The sequence below is a fragment of the Adiantum capillus-veneris genome, chromosome 7 (genome assembly GCF_014529385.1).
Source record: "Adiantum capillus-veneris isolate H3 chromosome 7, ASM1452938v2, whole genome shotgun sequence".
Classification (NCBI taxonomy): Eukaryota; Viridiplantae; Streptophyta; class Polypodiopsida; order Polypodiales; family Pteridaceae; genus Adiantum; species Adiantum capillus-veneris.
The window spans coordinates 50,279,260-50,299,107 of NC_140937.1; the positions used below are offsets into that span (position 1 = coordinate 50,279,260).

Sequence of the window (19,848 nt, forward strand, 5' to 3'; positions counted from 1 at the left end):
CCAATATACTATGAGATACGAGGCTGCTTTCACTGTCTATTCAGAGAGGGTTTTGGACCACTTTCTAGAGTCATGAGATACCAGGATTAGAGATGCCTTGGATTATACTTACTGGAGATTCGCAAACACAGAGAGGACCTCTTGAAGAGGGGCACAATGAGAGAGATCCAGCAACAACGGAAGATTACAGATTTCTTTCAAAGAGCTCCATTGTATCAGCTCACCCCTTTGTATTGCCCTTGTATTAGCTTTCACCCCACCCCCCTACCCACTATTTTCTTTTCAGTTCTTTGTACTTTTTGTACCCAGACCTGGTATTAGATTCACCACATGTAACCTGTTGGTCTCATAGGTAGGTCATTTTGGCCTTTTGAAGACGTTAATATTACATTTCATTTCATTTCTCTCAAATCACCTCAAGCACAGGAAACTAAAGAAACCTGATTGCACATCTCTCTTTTCTTTATATGTATAAAGTATGGGTAATACATGTTGTAATGGTAAGCTCATGACCATGGAGCTTTGAGCTACTGAGGTAGTTTTATTTTATTTTCTTTTTGCTATGATGGAAGACACTGTAACCAAGGATGTATTTTGATTTGTCCTATAGGTGAGCTTTGGCCTCGACAGGACGTTAATATATCTTTCTTTCTTTCTTTCTTTCGTTCTCTCTCTCTCGAGCCATACTCTCTCGACGTCTATAGTGCAGATGAGGATGGATCTCCACCATATCTTCCCCCTCCCCCCCCCCGGTTTCTTTCATTGTACTACACATTGTATTTTGTTTCAGCTCTTTTTGATTCAGGACATGGTATTAGATTCACTATGTTGTAACGGCTTGGTCTCATAGGTCATTTTGGCCTTTTGAAGACGTTAATATATCATTTCATTTCTCTCTCTCTCTCTCTTCTCTCTCTCTCTCTCTCTCTCTCTCTCTCTCTGTGTGTGTGTGCTGCCCCACCCCCTCCCGTTCTCTTTGCAACATTGAGAGGCTTGAGCTTGCATTGCTGCCTTGCCCCCCGCTACCCCGCTCCACTGCTGCCCTGCCCCCCTCACACTCCCCCCCTCTGCTGCCCCGCCCCTTCGCGCTCTCCCCTCTGCTGCCCTGCTCCTCATGCTCCCCCCCTTTCTGCCCCGTGCGTAGAGAGAGAAAGTGGAGAGAAAGAAAATGTAGAGAGAAAAATAAAAAGCATAGAGAGAAAACGTAGAGAGAGAAGACGTGCACGCATAGAGAGAGAGAGAAAAAAAAAAATTCTCTTCCTCTCTCTCTCTCTCTCTCTCTCTCTCTCTCTCTCTCCTTGCGGCCTTCAATCATAAGGAAACAAAATGGCAAGGATGATCCTATGGAGGATGCTATTCAAAAATGCAAGGAAGAAATGAGCAAGTCCATCAACAAGATTAATCGCCACCTTCTAGGTACTGTAAAGGCACTCGACGAGCGCGTGTCGGCACAGGAAAGCACGATACATACACTTGAGGATCGTTTGAAGGCCCAAGATGAGGAAATCGCACTACTCAAGAAAGAGCTTGTAGAGGTGGGATGGCAAAATGTCCTCGTAGTTGAAGAGCTTAACACGATTAAAGAACAAGTGCGGGCCATCAAAGAAGGTGAGGAGTAACAAAAGGAAACGACGACTTCGTGGGTAGATGTCATCACAAAGACCCAACAAAAAGCAGAAGAGGCCGAGAACTGGAACGAGATCGTCAAGAAAGGAAAGGGCAAGGAAATAACCCCCACACCAACCATCATTAACCTGACACTAGAAGAGGTGCAAAGGAGACGTATGCGGGCCCTACACGTAAGGATATGTGGCCTCAAAGACCAAGATAATTGTGGATGAAGAGGTGAAAGAACTCATGACTATGGTGGGGGTTAATGAGTAGACACATACGAGGGCTTGGAGAGTGCGCAAGGGGGAAACCTCGAAGGAAAGGGCACTCATCCTCCGTTTCCCCTCCATGGAAGCGAAGGACTTCTTGAAGAGAGACAGACTCTAAGGAAGACTGACATCTTTCTTGGAGATGACCTCACCCTCTCGCAGATTGCTCATATGAAAGAGGTGATGCCGGAAAATAGAGCGGCAAGGGAAAAAGGGAAAATTGCTTTTTACAAGGATGGAAGGGTGGTGATATTGGAGCGACGCTCCGCATGACAGTGCAAGACCTATCGGACCACACTAAAGATGGCAGCCTGGAATTGTAATGGGTCACTCCGTCTTGATGTAGGTGTCTTTGAGGATAGTTTCATTGGGAGAGAAATCATTTTCTATTCCGAGACACATCAAGCCCCTCGACAATCCATGCCATAGGTGACCGGATATAGATGGGAGAGAGCTTGTAGAGAGGAGACCAGATCGGAGCATCGAGGACGGGGCTCGGGGGGAGTGACAATTTTATTCAGGGGGGAGTTGTAGCCATTGATATATATAGCACGCAGGGATGAGCAGGCTAGGTACATGTGGGTGAGGCTAAGGGCAGAGACAGGCAAATACCTCTACATTGCTATTTGTTACTTTCCTCCTAATACATCAGTATATGCATCACCTAAAGGACAGTCCCCCTTTGCTATTTTGGATAATGACACATGGGAGTTTTCCAGGGATGGTGACATTATCATATTAGGGGACTTCAATGCTAGGGCTGCCCATCACCAGACAATATTTTATGATACTTCCGAGGAGATGCATAGGGAGCTGGACGTTACAGAGATGGTCCTATCCAGACTATCACAGGATGAGGAGTACATTGAGTATGCAGATACTTGATAGATATGGGAACTGCACATAGATTGGCCATTTTGAATGGCCTACAAAGATTTTCTACAGCTGGAGGTTTTACATGCTTTCCACATCGACATGGTGTTAGTACAATGGATTATGTTATGGCCCAGCCAGGTCTCATTCCATTCTTTCAGGATTTCATGGTGGGCACTAGGCCAGTTGGAGTAGCAGTTGATCATGCTATCTTGTCGTTCACTCTTACGCTGCAGTTCAGCACAGCTCCATTAGGAGAGGTCCCCACACACACTCGGTATACCTTTGTGAGGGAGACTGATTTTGTGTATATGGATGAGATATACAAGCAGCTATGCACTCAAGAGTCGGGATGGCCACTAGATGAACAAACTCAGATATTGACAGAGACGCTCCATGATGCAGCATTAGAGGCTTACCCCCACAACCAGCCTACACAGAGATGACCTGGGAGCATTCCCCAGAACAACTGCTATGATGAGGAGTGTAGAGAGAAGGATCAAATTACAAAGGGGTATTACCACACGCAGACAGTCACGGATTATCTTTCGCCGCCTAGTGCGACGAAAGAAAAGGGCTTTTTTATCCCAACTAGAGCGGGATCTGTAACAACTATCTATGAGTTCACTCAAGCGAAGCATGGAGGCTATTCCATGAGCATTCACCACCACCTGCCGTCACCTCCACAGAGACATGGGGAGAATATGCCACATCTCTCTACATAGCATCAAGGCAACCACCTTTGCCGGACCCACTAGAGACATGCCCTGAGACATGCACTTTCTTTTCTGCCAAGAGGGTAAGGAAAGCCATTGACAGGATGAAGATAGGGAGAGCACATGATCATGATGGCCTGGTAGCAGAGCACTTCATCCATGCCAGAGATATGCTTGCAGAGCTTCTTGCTATGATGTTTAATCGAGCCATGTATGAAGGCTTTCTAGAGACTTGAGTATGTCTACGGTTGTGCCTATTTTCAAGTCAGGAGATCCCATGATTATTATCACACCATCATGGTTTGTCACACATTGGCTAGGCTGTATGCATCCGTTCTTGAGCAGGAGCTGAGTAGATGGGCAGAGCGAGAGGGCATACGAGCACTAGGACAGGCATGATTCAGGAGAGGTTTCTCCACTCTTAATGAGATTCTGACACTCAGAGCTATTATTGAGGAGGGTAGACACCATGGCAAGAGGATCTATTGTAGCTTTGTGGATTTCCTCAAAGCTGTTGACACAGTACCGAGAGCCAGACTTATACGCAGACTACAGGACATGGGTGTGCCTATAGAGTTGATATGGGGTATTTTGGCTTTATACAGGACAATGATGGGGCGGGTATGCACTACTGAGGGAATGTCTGACATGGTCCACTCCACTATTGGAGTGAAGTAGGGATGCTCCCTATCTCTGACTCTTTTTGGGATGTATGTGGATGAATTTTCAGACTATGTAGAGTGTCAGGGAGACAGAGGGGCTCAACTAGCAGGGACGTGGATTCCGTTGTTACTATATGCTGATGATATTGTGTTGATTTCTGACTCTCCAGAGGGGATGCAACGTCATTTAGATGCTTTGCACACATTTGCTCGTGACAGTGGATTTTCTGTCAACCTTAGGAAAACCAAGGTTATGGTGTTCAACACCACATCGCAGTGGGTCAGGAGGTCAGCACCCACATTTACGTATGGCCAGGAGACTGTGGAGTACACAGATGCATATACCTATCTTGGGGTAGTTTTCAGTGGACTAGTGTTTTCACTGGGGAGAGCATCAGAGACTAGACTGACGAGAGCCTATGCAACCTTGGGAGGATTGGAGAGGATGTATTTGCAGATTCAGTTTCAGGAACCGCGAACAAAGCTCTGGCTTTTTGACACTCTAGTGACTTCAGCTATGCTCTACGAAGTTCAGGTATGGGGACCCTTACTAGACCATCATGGGAGATCTGGCAGCACAGATGGATGGAGATATATGGAGAGGCCTTTGCTCTCTATGACCGCTCAAATGATTCGAGCCAAGGCCGTAGTGCCGCATGAGATTATCGAGCCGAGCTAGCCGCCCCCGCCCTCGTGGTTGAGGCATTGACTAGATCAGTATCCTTAATACACAGTTTATGGGACCTCCCTAGAGGCAGATATGCTCGGCTTGCGCTGGAGTCATCTTGGCAACTAACCCTACAAGGAGATATAGCATGTTGCTATGGACAAATGACAACATGGTTTCAGTCACATGGTTTCAGCTTGGATAGATTGCCTCCGTTTCAATACTCCTTGGATGCACCCTCCATGTCTTTCACACGGACAGAGATCACCAGACTCATACGCCAAGATCTGATTCAGCTAGATACCAGGAGCACATGGATACAACTGACACTGGAGTTGGGCACGAAGATGGCCTTCTACAGAGAGCATCTTCTCCAACTCACGGAGGACGGTTTTGTGACTAGGCCTGCATCCATGGACATACACTTATCTCATGGGATAGGATGCGCTATTGGGCAGACACACACATCCTCACATCCGCTCCAGATTGAGACTGGCCGATTTCGAGGGGTACCTTTGTTGCTTAGAGCCAGAGACAGAGCTGCACTACACGTCATTGCCCGGCGTACTGTGAGATACGAGGCCGCTTCCACTGTCTGATTAGAGAGGGTTTTGGACCATTCTCTAGAGTCATGAGATACGAGGATTAGAGATGTCTCGGATTGTTCCTACTAGAGCTGCGCAGACTTAGGGGGAGCTCGCCAGGACATCTGGGACGAGAGTCTCAGAGACAGATCTCAGATTTCTTTACACCAGCCAGGGGAGAGCCAGAGGAGTAGTTAACACAGTAGATCTCAGAGCCCACCCACAATACAGGTACATTGATTGATCGAGCCATTGAGCTAGGCAGATCCAAAAGCCCACGACCTTGAGGGGTCTCCCACAATTGACGAAGACTGCAGCGGAAGATCCAGATCACTCTAGCTCGACATGCAAGACGCCCAACCAGAGTACTGATTATGGAGGATGTCGATGAGATTCGACAGCGATCGATGAGAGATTTCATTTTTGTTTTAGGGTTTTTAGTCTTAGTTCTTTGTACTTTCCGTACTCAGACACGTTATCAGATTCACCAATTGTAACTTTTTGGTCTTATAGGTCATTTTGGCCTTTCGAAGACGTTAATATAATATTTTATTTCATTTCTATCTCTCTCTCTCTCTGCCTCCTGTGTGACATGGAGCCGGAGACAGAGTTGCACTACTCTTGCCACTGCCCCGTGTACTACGAGATACGTGGCCGCTTCCACTGCTTGTTCAGAGAGGGCTTCGCACCACTCTCTAGAGTCATGCGGTACGAGGATCAGAGATGCTTGGGTCTGTTTTTGCTTGAGCTGCAGATTTAGAGAGAGCGTGATGAGGGGAGAGGCTGGCCAATCTCGGAGACGAATCACCAACTTCTATAGAGTAGACACTGGACACCCGGAGGAGCTACTACCGCAGGAGAGCTCGTCGCCTCACACCAGAGTCACACTGATTGACCGAGCGACCGAGCTAGGGAGATCCAAACGCCCACGACTGTGGTGGACTACATTAGCATCGACGAAGGCTGCATCAGAGGATTTGGATCACTTTGGCCTGACACGCACGACGCCCGGTCAGGCTATTGACCATGGAGGAGATTGGTGAGATCCGCCAGCGGACAGATGCTAGATCTTTTGTGATTTAGCTGTCGCACCTAGTTGCTTAGCTCACACCTAGCAGTTTAGGATTCCATAGTATTATTTTGTCATTTTTGTTACTCAGACTTTGTATCAGATCCACCACATTGTAACTTTCTGGTCTCATAGGTCAATTTGGCCTTTTGAAGACGTTAATATAACATTTCATTTCATTTCTCTCCCCCCCCTCGCACCAAAGGCACGCTGATCAACCGAGCGGCCGAGCTGGGGAGATCTAGACGCCCACAACTACGGAGGACTACAGAGCATCGACGGAGGCTGCATCAGAGGATTTGGATCACTTTGGCGGTCCCCTCGCGTCCCCAAACCTCCTGGGGGTATTAGGGACCGTTTAGGGCCAAAACCCTAAACCTGCAAAATACACAGCAGGCTGTAATTCATTGTTTCGGGCTCCGTTTCGCGTGCCGGTCGCATCCGTAGCAAGTCCTCGAGCTCCCGCACCTGTAGGGCTACTTGCCCTTTGAATCGGACGAGATTTCTGGCGTGAAACCTCTCCGAATTCACCTGTACCTGCGGGGGATTAGCCGCTAGCTAATCCAGTACCTGTGCAAGAGGTTCTTGCCTCGGCAATCGCGCATGAACCCACATAATTGTACATTGGTCAAATGAAAAGCCCACTAGAGGGGCATAACATACTGCCATTGGGGAGAGAGAGGGCAGTGTGTAGCGTGCAGGGCATCACTCCTGGCACCGCACTGTACATAGGAGGGAAAGCAAGCACTCCATAGCTCTTAACCTGTGACAAAATCTGAAAATGAGCCTCTCCCAGCTTAAAATTCAGCGCCACCTTCTCTTGCATGAGGAAAGTGCACCAGAATGTGCCACTTGGTGCATTTACAAGCATTTTCCCATTCCGGGGTTGCCGCCTGAAAATCTCCCAACCGGTCGCCCAGTTGACTTCACGGCAGAGTAAGAAAATGTTCTCCTTGTCATTCCGGAGGTAATGACGCAAACACATTTTCAGGTCCCAAAATAGCAGTTCCCTAAATTTTAGGAGATGCTGCCATTGTATCTTTCTAGGTCATCCGAACCCCTTTGTACACTGCAGCCACACCCAGAACTGAAATGTAGCCTTTGTAGCAAAGGATTCCACTTTGGCTAGTCAATGACCCCACTTTGGCTAACCATAGTCCTTGTCCAACCTTAGTGCTCTCTTGCCCTCATGCCAGGACTCCCTCTTGACAGTTCCACACTAGCTATGGAATGCAGGGCACTTAGATTTCCCGAGGGGTGTTTCCAAAAAGTGAAAGTAAATAGATAATAAGAAAGAAATCAACAAAAAGGATAGATAGTAGTCACACGCTGGTGACATACCCCCGTCTTGAAATCTCAAACGTCGTCGTTTGCATCTATGTCGTACATACTCACAGTGAACACTGATGTATTCAACACCTGTCGACACATGTACGACACATACATGCTCATTGTCAACCCTGGTGTATTCAACACCTCGTCCACACATGTATTGCTTGCGTGTAAACCCTGTCCCAATGACATAGTGGTAGCTTCGCACTCTGCCATTGCTTGAGTCACTAACTTTCCAATGACAAAATGGTAGCCACACATTTTGCCACTGTCCTATAGTACATGTTGGGCCCAGTAACACTTTCGAGCATACCGAAACCGACAGTTTAAGAATGCAGTTACACATGTACCCTTTAATAGAAGCAATTACTGTATCCTTGAGAAACTGACCAGAAATACTCACTTCTATAGCACTAACCAAACTTTTGGACATTCCATAAGAGCAATTGCCAAACTGACAATCTGTACAGCTCTAACATTCATGTAACAGCTATTTCATTTGAGCTCACTTTAAATACCATGTACATCATTTGTTTCAAAAGCCATTATGACTCTGACAATCCATGTAGCTTTGAAACTCAAGGGGTCAAGGTAGGTTGCAAATCGAAGGCTTCAAGATAAAGTAATAACAGAGTTGGTGACTCTGCAAGTTCACCTTCTTCCATCCACTTAGCATCCATTGGTGGATAGTTTCTGAACATTACCAAGTAACGCCTAGCAACCTTGCCTTTCACTTTCCTTTCTTTGTGTGCCAAAATCTGTTCGGGGACCAAGATCTCGTCAAGTTCCTTGACTTTTGGCTGATCTTCAGCTGGCATATCCTCTGGCACATCACCCACATAGGGTCTGAGGAGACTCACATGAAACGCATTGTGAATCTTCCAACTGTCAGGCAATTTCAGCCTATATGCAACATCACTGATTATGTCGCACACTTGAAAAGGCCCGTATTAACGCATGCTGAGGTTTGGAAACAGTCTTTCCTTGCCCTTCATCTTCTTTAACCTTGCCTTTTCAAAGTGCAAAAGCACCCAATCACCAAGTGAATATACCACTTCATGATGGTGACGATTTACGGCTTTCTTTTGCTTTGCTTGAGTCTTTTCTAAGGCCACTTTGACCTTCTTTTACATTTCATCCATGTCCTGAATATACTTATCTGCTTCAAATATCTTGTCCTTTGTATGCAGTACGGGAGGAACTTTCTTGCCACCTTCAACTATCTCAAAAGGTGCCTTGCTAGTTGATGAATGCACTGTATTATTGTATACATACTCCACCAATGGCAAATACTGCTCCCACTTTCCTTTATACTCTGACACGTAGCACTTTAGCAGATCTAGGACAGTAGAATTTGCCCCTTCTGACTGCCCATCTGTTTGAGGATGAAATGACGAAGAGAATTTGAGCGTGGTGCCCATATTCTCAAACAAGCCTCTGCAGAACAAACTTGTCATGCGTGGATCACGGTCGCTAACAATCGACTGTGGCATGCTATGATACTTGAAAATATTTCTCATAAACAAGCATGCCATCTGATCTGGCTTTATCTTCTTCCTAACAGGAATAAAATGAGCCTGCTTGCTGAATCTGCAAATGATGGCCCAAATACCATCGTTTCCTGTCTGCGTTCTCGGAAGATCAAAGATAAAATCCATAGCAATACTTTCCATGGTTTGTCTGGAATAGGTAGTGGTTGCAATAACCCTGGTGCCTTTTGCCTGTCAAACTTGACCTTCTGGCAAATTAGGCATTCTCGCACAAAGGCATCCACATCTCTTCTCAATGTAGGCCAGTAGAAGAATGTCTCAACCGCTTTAACTGTAGCATCGATACCACGATGCCCTGCATACGGTAGGACATGACTCTCTTCCATAACTTTGCGTCGCAATGGCTTTGTGACACACAATCTGCCATGCATCATCATGAACCCATCTTTGAGAAGATAGTGTTCATGACGTTGTCCATCCATTAGCTACTCGAAGACCCATGCACTGGACCACAAATGACTTGCTAAGATCTGGCAACACAATGACTGGATCTGAAGTCATCTTTTCCTTTAAGAGATTAAAAGCTGAAATCTCTCTGTGTCCATCTAAAGGTGACTGCCTTCTTTTGAAGAGCATGTAAAGGTGAAGCAATCTCAGCGAAATTTTAGATAAACCTTCTGTAATAGGAGCATAGTCCCAAGAAGCTTCGGACATTGTGTGTCACGAGGACGTGGCAGTTATTAACCATGTCACAGAGATGTGGCAACTGCTAACCTTGGTTGTTGGTTTCTTTCCAATGGGGTTTATTTTATTTATTTTGAGACCCTCTTTTTGAAGTAGCAAACGGTCGGACATTGTATGGCCAATGTGAACGGTAGATTCACCCGCAGACGGGAAGTGGTCGGCACTGGAATTCGTATGGTAAGAGGATGTCTAGGCTCAGAGCAAGATCATATAGGTCCCCCCGTTGCACTTAGCAAGTTGGTGGATACTAGGAAGTGAACTCAATTAAGGCGTAAAGTCAAGGTGGGACTACCAACAAAAAGTATCCGACAGTTGGGCCACATTGCATTTTTGGATGCGGTCCCAATGAGGATAGATGGTCAGAAGACCAGTGGGAGCCCAACGGAAGCATCTCCTAAAATTTAGGGAACTGCTATTTTGGGCCACGAAATGTGTTCGCGTCATTACCTTCGGTATGACTAGGGGAACACTTTACAACTCTGCCGCGAAGTCAACTGACGCACCAGTTGAGATAATTTTAGCAGGGAAAGCCCAAACTCGGAAACTGGGCGACGTGTCAGCTTGTGAGCGATTCTGCCACTCTGGGAGGCAAAAACGAGCTGCATATCATCAAAGGGGGCGCCATTTTCAGCCACAGGCGGATTGTAACAGGTACAGAAGCTATGGAATGCTTACCTTGCCCTCTATGCACAGTATGGTGACGGGAGTGATGCCCCGCACGCTACATACTGCTCTCTTTCTCCCCTACGTGCAGTTATGTGATGCCCCACAAGAGGGCTACTCATTTGACTGATGTACAGTTGTGTGGGTTCATGCTTTTGTGCTGAGGCAAGAGCCTCCTTGAGCAGGAACAGGGGTAGCTAACTGCTGCTCCAAAGCAGGCACTGGTGAGGGTCATAACCTCACCATACAGGTGCAAAATCAGCGCTGTGTATGCGCTGTAATTTCACTGTTTTTCAGCCATACGGACGCCAGGATCATTGGGAATCGTGCCCCACTGGCAAAGGACAGTTAGGGGACTGTTTGGGGCTGAAAACAGGGCAAAAACTAGTAAATACAGCGTGCTGAATTTACTGTTTTTGGACAGGAATCAGAGGGTATACGAAAGTGCAAGCGAGTTCCAGCAGGGGAATGGGTTTCGCGCAAGTTTTGGGGCTGTTATGCTACCGAAATTTGGCCAAATCAAATGGTATCTAGGTGGATACACGTGAAGGATTCCCAGGACCTTACCTTGTAATTTACCCTCCTAAAGAATAAAGAAATACCGAAAGGGGCGCCAATTTTGTGGCCTACAGGTTGTCGGCGTCTGCTCGGAGCATTCTAGCTTCCGAGCCGTGTGTGCGATTAAGTGTTAATTCCCATTACAGGTTCTCTTTGCAAAGTGCTCTGTGTGTGTGTATAAAGTAAAGAATTTCGGGTGAAAGCCAACGCCTACCGCCCTATGGGCCGGTTACATGGTTCCATTGCCGGGATATCAATCACTTTTTCCTCAAAGAGTGAGCCTGGATTGTTCAGGGTAAAGACACACAGTGCAAGAACGCGGGGATTACACTATGGCCGACAAGGGGAAGGGAATTATGGAAGAGGGTTCCTCTCCAAAGGACAGGCAGGAGATTCCTATGGTTTTTGAGATTGGCGAGAGCTCACGGCCACGTCAGTCTGTACCTCCTGTCAACGTCAATGTCCCTCCAGTAGTACAGGGCTTTATGACAGGGCAACTTGAGGATGATGCGTTTAAGACTCAGTTAATTGCCGCGGTGAATGTCTTTTCGCAGCTGGTGCAGAATCCGAGGTTTATAGAATTCTTGCAAGCGCCACCAGTGCAACAGCAAAATAGGCAACCTAGGCCGCGTACGGAGCTTGTTGAAGCTCAAGCCCAGGTACTTCATGAGGCGTAGGAGGAAAGGGAACACTCGCATGTTGCGGAGTCGGGGGCTCCAAAGCAGGTTCCTCCCGTGCTTGAACAGGTGGCTAGAACGCCTATTCCACAGGTTATGCCAGTTCAACCCGCCACCTTTCAGAGCCAGCATGCTGTCTTGAATGGACAGGGAGCTTGATACCAGGCTATGCACTCAGTTTTTCCACCACCCACGGTACATCCTGGGTATTTCGGGGGTGGATCAGTGTTCCAAAGTATGGCTGGTTATGCGTCTGGAAGTCAGCCGTACCTGCCAGGAACAGTGTTCGGGGGTATGCAAGGCATCATACCAAACCCCATGTATGGTACTATCGGCATGCAGCAAGGTTTCCACGGCAACCAGGGCCAGTTTGGGGTGCCACAGGGTCATTTTGGCATGGCTGGTTTTTCTGGACAGCAGCCAGATATCGCACCTCTGACGCAAAATGTGAATGGCCAACACGTGCCGATCATGCCTAGTACAGTGCCCATGTTGCAGACCATTCCGTATGACAACTTGGGGGCACTAGAGAAGCCGAAGGCTTACAAAGAAGGTGGTGCAGCAGTAAAGTTCAGTACCTTCAGTGGTTTCGAGGACAAGACCAAGGCACTCACTTTCCTCCAGCAGTTTGATACAGCTTATGCGGGAGGGAATTTTACAGAGGCCTCGAAGGTCAGGAAAGCTGCCACTTTCTTAAAGGACAATGCGCTTACATGGTGGACGACATTGTTAATGCAAGGACAGGCACCCGCCACTTGGGTTTACTTCAAGCAAATGTTTGCATCTGCTTGGCTATCAAATGAATTTGAAGCCGATGTCTTGACAGATTGGCACCAGCTTACGGCAGCTTCGTGCAAGAGCTTGCTGGAGTACAATAGGAGGTTTTGTAAAGCATTACTCTCAGTGACCTCCTACAGATTTGTGCCACTGACAGAGCAGATAGAGAAGTATTGTTGTGGGCTGCCTAAAGGGCTTCGTGATTACTGTACAAAGAACAGAGTGGCTACCCTTACTCAGCTTATGGAAGTTGCGAACACTGGTCTTGCCCTGTTGAAAGGAGAGGACAGTGGATTTCCGAGCAGTGATAAAGGAGGGCAGCAGAAGAAAAATTCAGCGAAGAAGCCCTTTGTGAAAACGGCTCCTGATGCGTCACAGGGGTCTGAACAGGCCACCAAAGACAAGGATTCAGCTGGGACTTCTGGAGCGCAGGCAAAGAAATAGAAAAGGAAGCCTTTTGTGCGCAAGTCGCTCGAGGAAAAGAAGGTCCTAATGGCTGAGAACAAATGCTTTATATGCGAGCAGCCTGGTCACTTTTCTATCAATTGTCCACAAAGGAAAAGGCCAGCTGACTCAGAGGATAAAGAAGACCAGAAAGGCAAGAAGCCTAAACCCACGGCAGGTTTAGTGCCAGACATGGTGGGTGACAGGCCCAGCAGAGATGCCAGTGAGTTATGCAGGGCATGGGGTAAAGTTAGGGATCAGACGGCACTCATCTTCTTTGATCCAGGTGCCAAAGCCAACTTTATCTCACCAGAGTTAGCTATGAAGCTCGGCATTAGAGCTGAAGAGATGGGGTACACAGCAGAGGCAGGGTTGGCATGTCCTGGCCACTCAGAGTGTGTTACTCCCATCATTGGAAAACTGCGTCTGCATATTCAGTCGTATGTGGACACTGAAGAGTTTTACATCATGCCGCTGGAAGGTTGTGACGCCTTGTTGGGGATCCCGTGGATGTTCCGAGTGCATGGAGTCTTGGATGCCTACAACAAAAAGATCACTGTACAGCATAGGGGCAAAACTCACATCTTGGATGTAAAGCTTAAAGGAGAGTCAGTCCCTATTGTATCTGCTTCTGCTATCACTTCTGTAATAAAGAATCATCTTTCTGTGTACTTGATTTTTGCACGTGATGTCTCAGATAGGGATCAGTCAAATTTATCTGTGTTAGATAAAGAAAGGTCAGCATTTTTGCAAAAGTTTAGTGACTGTTTTTCTGATTCATTACCGTCGCAATTGCCGCCAGAGAGACCTGAGGACCATCGGATAGATTTGGTGCCAGGGTGTAGCCCACCAAATAGACCTCCCTACAGGGTTAGTGCGGCGCAGCAGAAAGAGATTATGGGCCAGGTTGAGGAGTTATTAGAGAAGGGGCTGATTCAGCCTAGTTCTTCACCCTTTTGCTCCCCAGTGCTCCTAGTGCAGAAGAAGGACGGCTCATGGCGCATGTGTATTGATTACCGTGCGTTGATTAAGAATACCATCAAGAATAGGTTTCCTATTCCTCGCATTGATGATATTCTTGATCGTTTAGAGGGTGCTGCAATTTTCAGTAGGATAGACCTGAAGAGTGGGTACCATCAGATTCGTATAAGCCCAGAGGATGTGCACAAGACTGCGTTTAGAACGACATTTGGTCTTTATGAGTTTCTAGTGATGCCGTTTGGGCTAACAAATGCTCCTGCCACGTTCAACAGAATGATGGACCGGATTTTCCGCTCGCATCAACAGTTTGTTGGAACATTCTTCGATGACATGATTGTGTATTCGAAGAATGAAGAGGAGCATAGGCGTCACTTGACCATTGTGTTCGAAGAGCTGCGCAGTCACAGGTTACTTGTCAATCCTAAGAAAAGTGAATTCTTCCTTGAAGAGATCCACTTTCTGGGCCACATAGTCTCAAAGGATGGTGTTAGAATGGATCCCGCAAAGGTCGAAGCTATCAAGACATGGCCAGACTTGAAGACTGTGCACGATGTCAGAAGCTTCTTGGGATTGTGTTCCTACTATAGAAGGTTTATCAGAAATTTTGCAGAGATAGCATCGCCTCTTCACGCATTGCAAAAGAAAGAGGTCACTTTCAGATGGACCCAAAAAGAGATTTCAGCTTTTAGTCTCTTAAAGGAAAAGTTGACTTCAGATCCAGTTATTGTTTTGCCAGATCTCAGGAAGTCATTTGTGGTCCAATGTGACGCGTGTGGCAGTAACATCGGAGCAGTGCTAATGCAAGATGGACGGGTAGGGCTTTCTCAATCCTTTGGGTAGGCCACAATAGTATTTTTCAATCTGTTCTGTCAATGGCACAAACCTATAGGAAGTTATTGGAAGTAGAGCTTTCCAAAACTTCCGATTGTAGTCATCCAGATTCTTGCAAGTAGCAGCATTAAGTTGGTGCCATTCTGTCATGACATCTGCTTCATAGTCAAATAACCATGCTGCTGCAAAAATCTGCTTGAAGTAAATCCATGTGGACGGAGCTTGCCCTTGAAGCAATAAAGTTGTCCACCATTGTCCCGCATTCCCTGTCAAGAAAGTGGCTGCCTTGCGGACCTTTGAAGCCTTTGTAAAGTTTCCCCCTACATAGGCCTTGTCAAACTGCTGGAGGAATGAGAGAGCCTTCTTCCTGTCATCAAACCCTGTAAAGGTCGTGAATGTCACACGTTTGCCACCTTCTTTGTACGGAGTTGGCCTCTCTAGCAGTGTTAAATTGTCATATGGAAGTGACTGAAACATGGGAACACTGTTAGGGTTCATTTGTGTTCCTTGACCGCAATTAAATTGACCTGGAAATGCCATATTTGGCTGCTGATTTGTAATTCCAGCCATACCAAAATTTGTCTGTGGCATCCCAAATTGGCTCTGAGTGCTTTGAAACCCTGGTAGCATGCCCGTGACACCATACATGGGGTTAGGCATCATCGTTTGAGCACCCCCAAACACTGTTCTTGGCGTGTAAAACTAATTTCCAGGTGCATGACCAACCATGCTCTGGAAAACCGATCCACCTCCAAAATAGCTAGGGTGTACTGAAGGTGGTGGGAAGACCTGTTGCATAGCCTGTAGGTTGCTTCCCTGCCCATTAGAACCACCTATAGGCTGCTGAAAGGTGGCGGGCTGAACTGGTACAGCTTGAAAGACTGGCATCTCAGCCACCTGTTCTTGCACCTTACCACAGGTTGTGGAGACTGCATGTTCTCCGTCAAGTGTACAGGTGTTTCCATTCACTCTGAAGTATGAATCACCTGTGCTTGAGCCTTAACAGGCTTTGAATATGATCCAATGACCCAACTTGCTGAGACGGAAGAGGAGGTTGCAGAAAGGCTAAAACCTCGGGTTGTGCATTACTTGTGTGAATATAGCCACAGCAGTAGCCAACTGGGTCCTGAATATATCATCATCCGTTTGTGGCGGTCTTGAAGACTCACCTACTTCATGTGTCTGTTGACCCTGCGAAGGGGAAACCTCTTCAGTCACATCATCTGGTCGTGTCAGTCATAATTGCAATTCCCTTTGTCTGGTCTATGATCCCCTGTGTCTTCAAGCCCAAACTGACCAAGGCTCACTTCTATGGGAAAAAGTGATTTAATCCCGTAGATGGAACCATGAAACCGGCCTGTTAACTTCAGAAAGGGCGGTAGACTTTACTTCAAACCTTGATTTAGCTTTCACCCATTATTAGTTTTCTATTCTACCTGTACTTTCAAGACACAACAAAGGGGAGAGGGATACAAGCTGCTAGATTGCACCTGTATGAGTAGACCGACACCAGATTGGCCCCTAACTTAGGAGCCCCTTTCGGTATTTCTTTATTGTTTAAAAGAGGGAATAAACGCTGTGGTTCTCTACAAGTTGCCCCGCACAAGCTCGGCTGAATTTCAACTGTTCCGGCCCGATTTCGGCAGCATAACTGTACTAGGACCCTTCACAGTCAGTATTCCCACGCATTGAATGACTTTCCCGACGCATACGGGCACTTTGCAAAACCTGGCGAGAATCTGCAGCACGTCGCCGGTTGCCAGTGCAAGAGGGGTGATGACTTCTTTACCTGTGGAGAGCTCAAAGGGGGTGTAGCTAGTGCTGCTATGGATGGAGTTGTTGTAGTGGAATTCCAGGATGTCCATGTATTCGGACCAGTCCTTTTGATCTGCTTTGACGTAGCTGCGGAGGTAGTCTTCAATGCCTTGGTTGACTCTTTCTGTTTGGCCATCGGTTTCTGGGTGGTAGGCGGAGGAGAAGCGGAGCTGGGTTCCTAGCAACTTGAAGAGCTCGCGCCAGAGGTCGCTGAGGAAGCGGGTGTCGCGATCAGAAACTATGGCTAAGGGGAGGCCGTGGTATTTGAAGACTTTGGCGAAGAAGTGTTTGGCTACTTGGTAGGCTGTGACGGGAGGCTTTGCAGGTATGAAGTGAGCTTGCTTGGTGAAGTAGTCGACGACCACGATGATGGTAGTGTGGCCGTGGGAGGGGGGGAGGTCGACGATGAAGTCCATACTTACCATGTCGCAAGGCCGGGAGGGTGTTGGCATTGGGTGGAGGAGGCCAGCAGGCTTGACTCTTTGAGCTTTGACCAGTTGACAGGTTGGGCAGGTGCGCACGTAGTCGATTACGTCGTCCTTCATTTTTGGCCACATGTAGTGTTGGTGGAGTTTGTCATAAGATCTCTTCTGGCCCCCATGTCCAGCTAGCTTCCAGTCATGAGCCTCCCACATGAGGTCTTTCTTTAACTCTGGATCATTGGGGATGTAGATTTTTCCATGTGCGTAGAAGAGGCCATCTTTGACTTCAAAAAGACCCAGTGCCGCTTTCCCAGAGATGTGGTCGTTGAGCATGCGGAGGACAGCAGGATCAGCTTTTTGGGCGTCGAGGATACGTTGGCGTAAAGTGCTTGTTGCTGTGGAGATAGCCGTGAGGGTGGGCATTCGGCTGAGAGCATCTGGCATGACATTTGTAGTACCTGGTTTGTGTATGATGTCGATGTCGTATTCTGCGAGAGTATCTTGCCACCTAGCTTGCTTGGGGGTGAGTTTGGGTTGTGTCTGGAAGTACTTGAGGGAGATGTTGTCAGTGTATACCTTGGTGTGTTTGTCTTGGACATAGTGTCGCCACTTTCGGAGGCAGTGGACGACAGCGAGCATTTCCTTCTCATGGGTGGTCCATCTGGTCTCCACATCTGTGAACTTGTGGGACTCGTAGGCGATGGGTTGATGTTCTTGCATGAGGACACCGCCAATGGCACCATCGGAGGCATCGGTGTGGACTTCAAAGGGTTTGGTGAAGTCGGGTAGTCGAAGGACGGGGGTATTGCACATGGCTATCTTCAGGTTTTCAAAGGCTTCTTCTTCTTTAGAGGTCCACTGAAAGGGTTTGTGGCCTTTGGTTATCTCTGTCAGTGGCGCCGCAATCTTGCTGAAGTCGCGGATGAAGCGGCGGGTGTACTGACAGAAACCCACGAACTCTCGGACTTCTTTGATGGATGTCGGTGGGGCCCACTTGATGACAGCGTCGACTTTCTTGGGGTCCACCATAATCCCTTCGGACGTGACAACGAAGCCAAGGAACTCGATCATCTGAACAGCGAACTCACACTTCTCCAGCTTGGCATAAAGTTGTTGGTCCCGGAGGCGCTGGAGTACTGCGGCGACATGCTTCTGGTGCTCTTCTAAGGTTTTGCTGTAAATGAGCAGATCATCGATGTAAGTGATGAGGTAGTCGTCAATCATGTCGCGGAAACTGTCATGGATGATTCTGCAGAAAGTACCCGGACCGCCAGTGAGACCGAAACCCAGGACCATCCATTCCCAGGAGCCGTAGCGGGTGCGGAAGGCAGTCTTCGGGATGTCTTTAGAGGCGATGCGGACTTTGTGGTAGCCTGATCGGAGGTCGATGCGAGTGAAGTATTGGGCACCCTGTAGTCTGTCCAGCAGATCTTCCATGAGGGGGACTGGGTACCTGTTCTTGATAGTGATCTTGTTCAGGGCCCGGTAATCCACGCAGAGTCGCATCGAACCGTCTTTCTTCTTGACGAACAAGACTGGGGCACCAAAAGGGGAGCTGCTTGGTCGGATGAACCCTTGGTCTTCTAACTCTTGGAGTTGCTTCTTGAGCTCTTTGAGCTCGGTGTCGTTCATGCGGTAGGGGGCCTTTGCCGGGGGTGTGCTTCCTGGGATGAGGTCAATTTCATGTTGAATTTGCCGAGGAGGGGGTAGGCCGGGGGGAAGTTCTGGGGGCATGACATCCTTGTACTTCTGGAGGATGGGGGTAAGGGAGGGGTCGCCCACTTTGGCTTGCTCGATGGTGATGGAGTTGAGCCTTGCTGTGGGTTGCTCCTTTGCTTGCATGATGTAGAGATGAACCTGAGCTCCTTTCTTGAGAGCCCTCTCTGCTTGCTTTGCACTCATGAGGTTGAGTTTGGGGGACGAGTATTCTGGGAGTTTCTGTTTTCCTTTCATCGCTGCTAACTGTGCAGGGTCTTGGCGGTTGATGGGGGGGGCTTTGGTTTGCGTATGCGCCTGACGGGTGAATGCTTGCTGCGTTGTGAGTCTGGCGCCTTGTACTGTCACTGCTTTGCCTTGATTATTCAGCAGTAATTGATCCACCTTCATGCCGAGGAGTGCAATGAGATACTTGTCGTTGAAGGACAGACCAATAATGGCCTCAAAGTCGTCCATTGGGACCACTATGAAGTCAAGGCGACATGTGAATTCACCCATCTCGACCCTGACTTGACGTGCTGCCTTTACGTTGCTATCCTTTCCTTGGGCAAACCTGACTGTAGTTTCATTGACGGTGGTGAGGCGTAGGCCCAGGCGAGCGGCGCACTGCAGGGATAGAAAGTTGTGTGTAGCGCCTGAGTCTACCATGATCCATTGTTGCTGGGTCCCAATCGTTGTCTGGACATACAAGTTCTGAATGTCCGTGATCGCTGCTGCCATGCATTGAGGGTGGACGAATACGGCTCCAATCCGAAGTTGTGGGTCAGCACTAGTGTCAGCCCTTTCTTCGATTCTTCGTTGGGGGGGGGAGGGTGGTTCTTCGATTTGTATGGTGTTGGCTCTGCTAGATGATGTTGAGGCATAATTGCGCTTGCCTACACAAGCGTAGTAGGGAACATGATCCTTCCTGCAGTCGCTGCACCACACGCGGTCAGGGAACAGGTTGT

The 19,848-nt window shown here is 47.8% G+C and overlaps 1 protein-coding gene across 1 annotated transcript in view; it reads right to left on the reverse strand.

The window, feature by feature from the left end:
• Positions 1–19,621, reverse strand: part of LOC147453827 (uncharacterized) — a 68,368-nt gene extending 48,747 nt beyond the window's left edge. The window contains exons 1-2 of the mRNA XM_086516976.1: positions 18,130–19,621; positions 17,186–17,643 (exon numbers count right to left, since the gene is read on the reverse strand). Of these exons, the coding sequence (XP_086373102.1) occupies positions 17,186–17,643; positions 18,130–19,621 (1,950 nt within the window). The remainder of the gene's footprint in view (positions 1–17,185; positions 17,644–18,129) is intronic.
• Between the last annotated feature and the right edge of the window lie 227 nt (positions 19,622–19,848).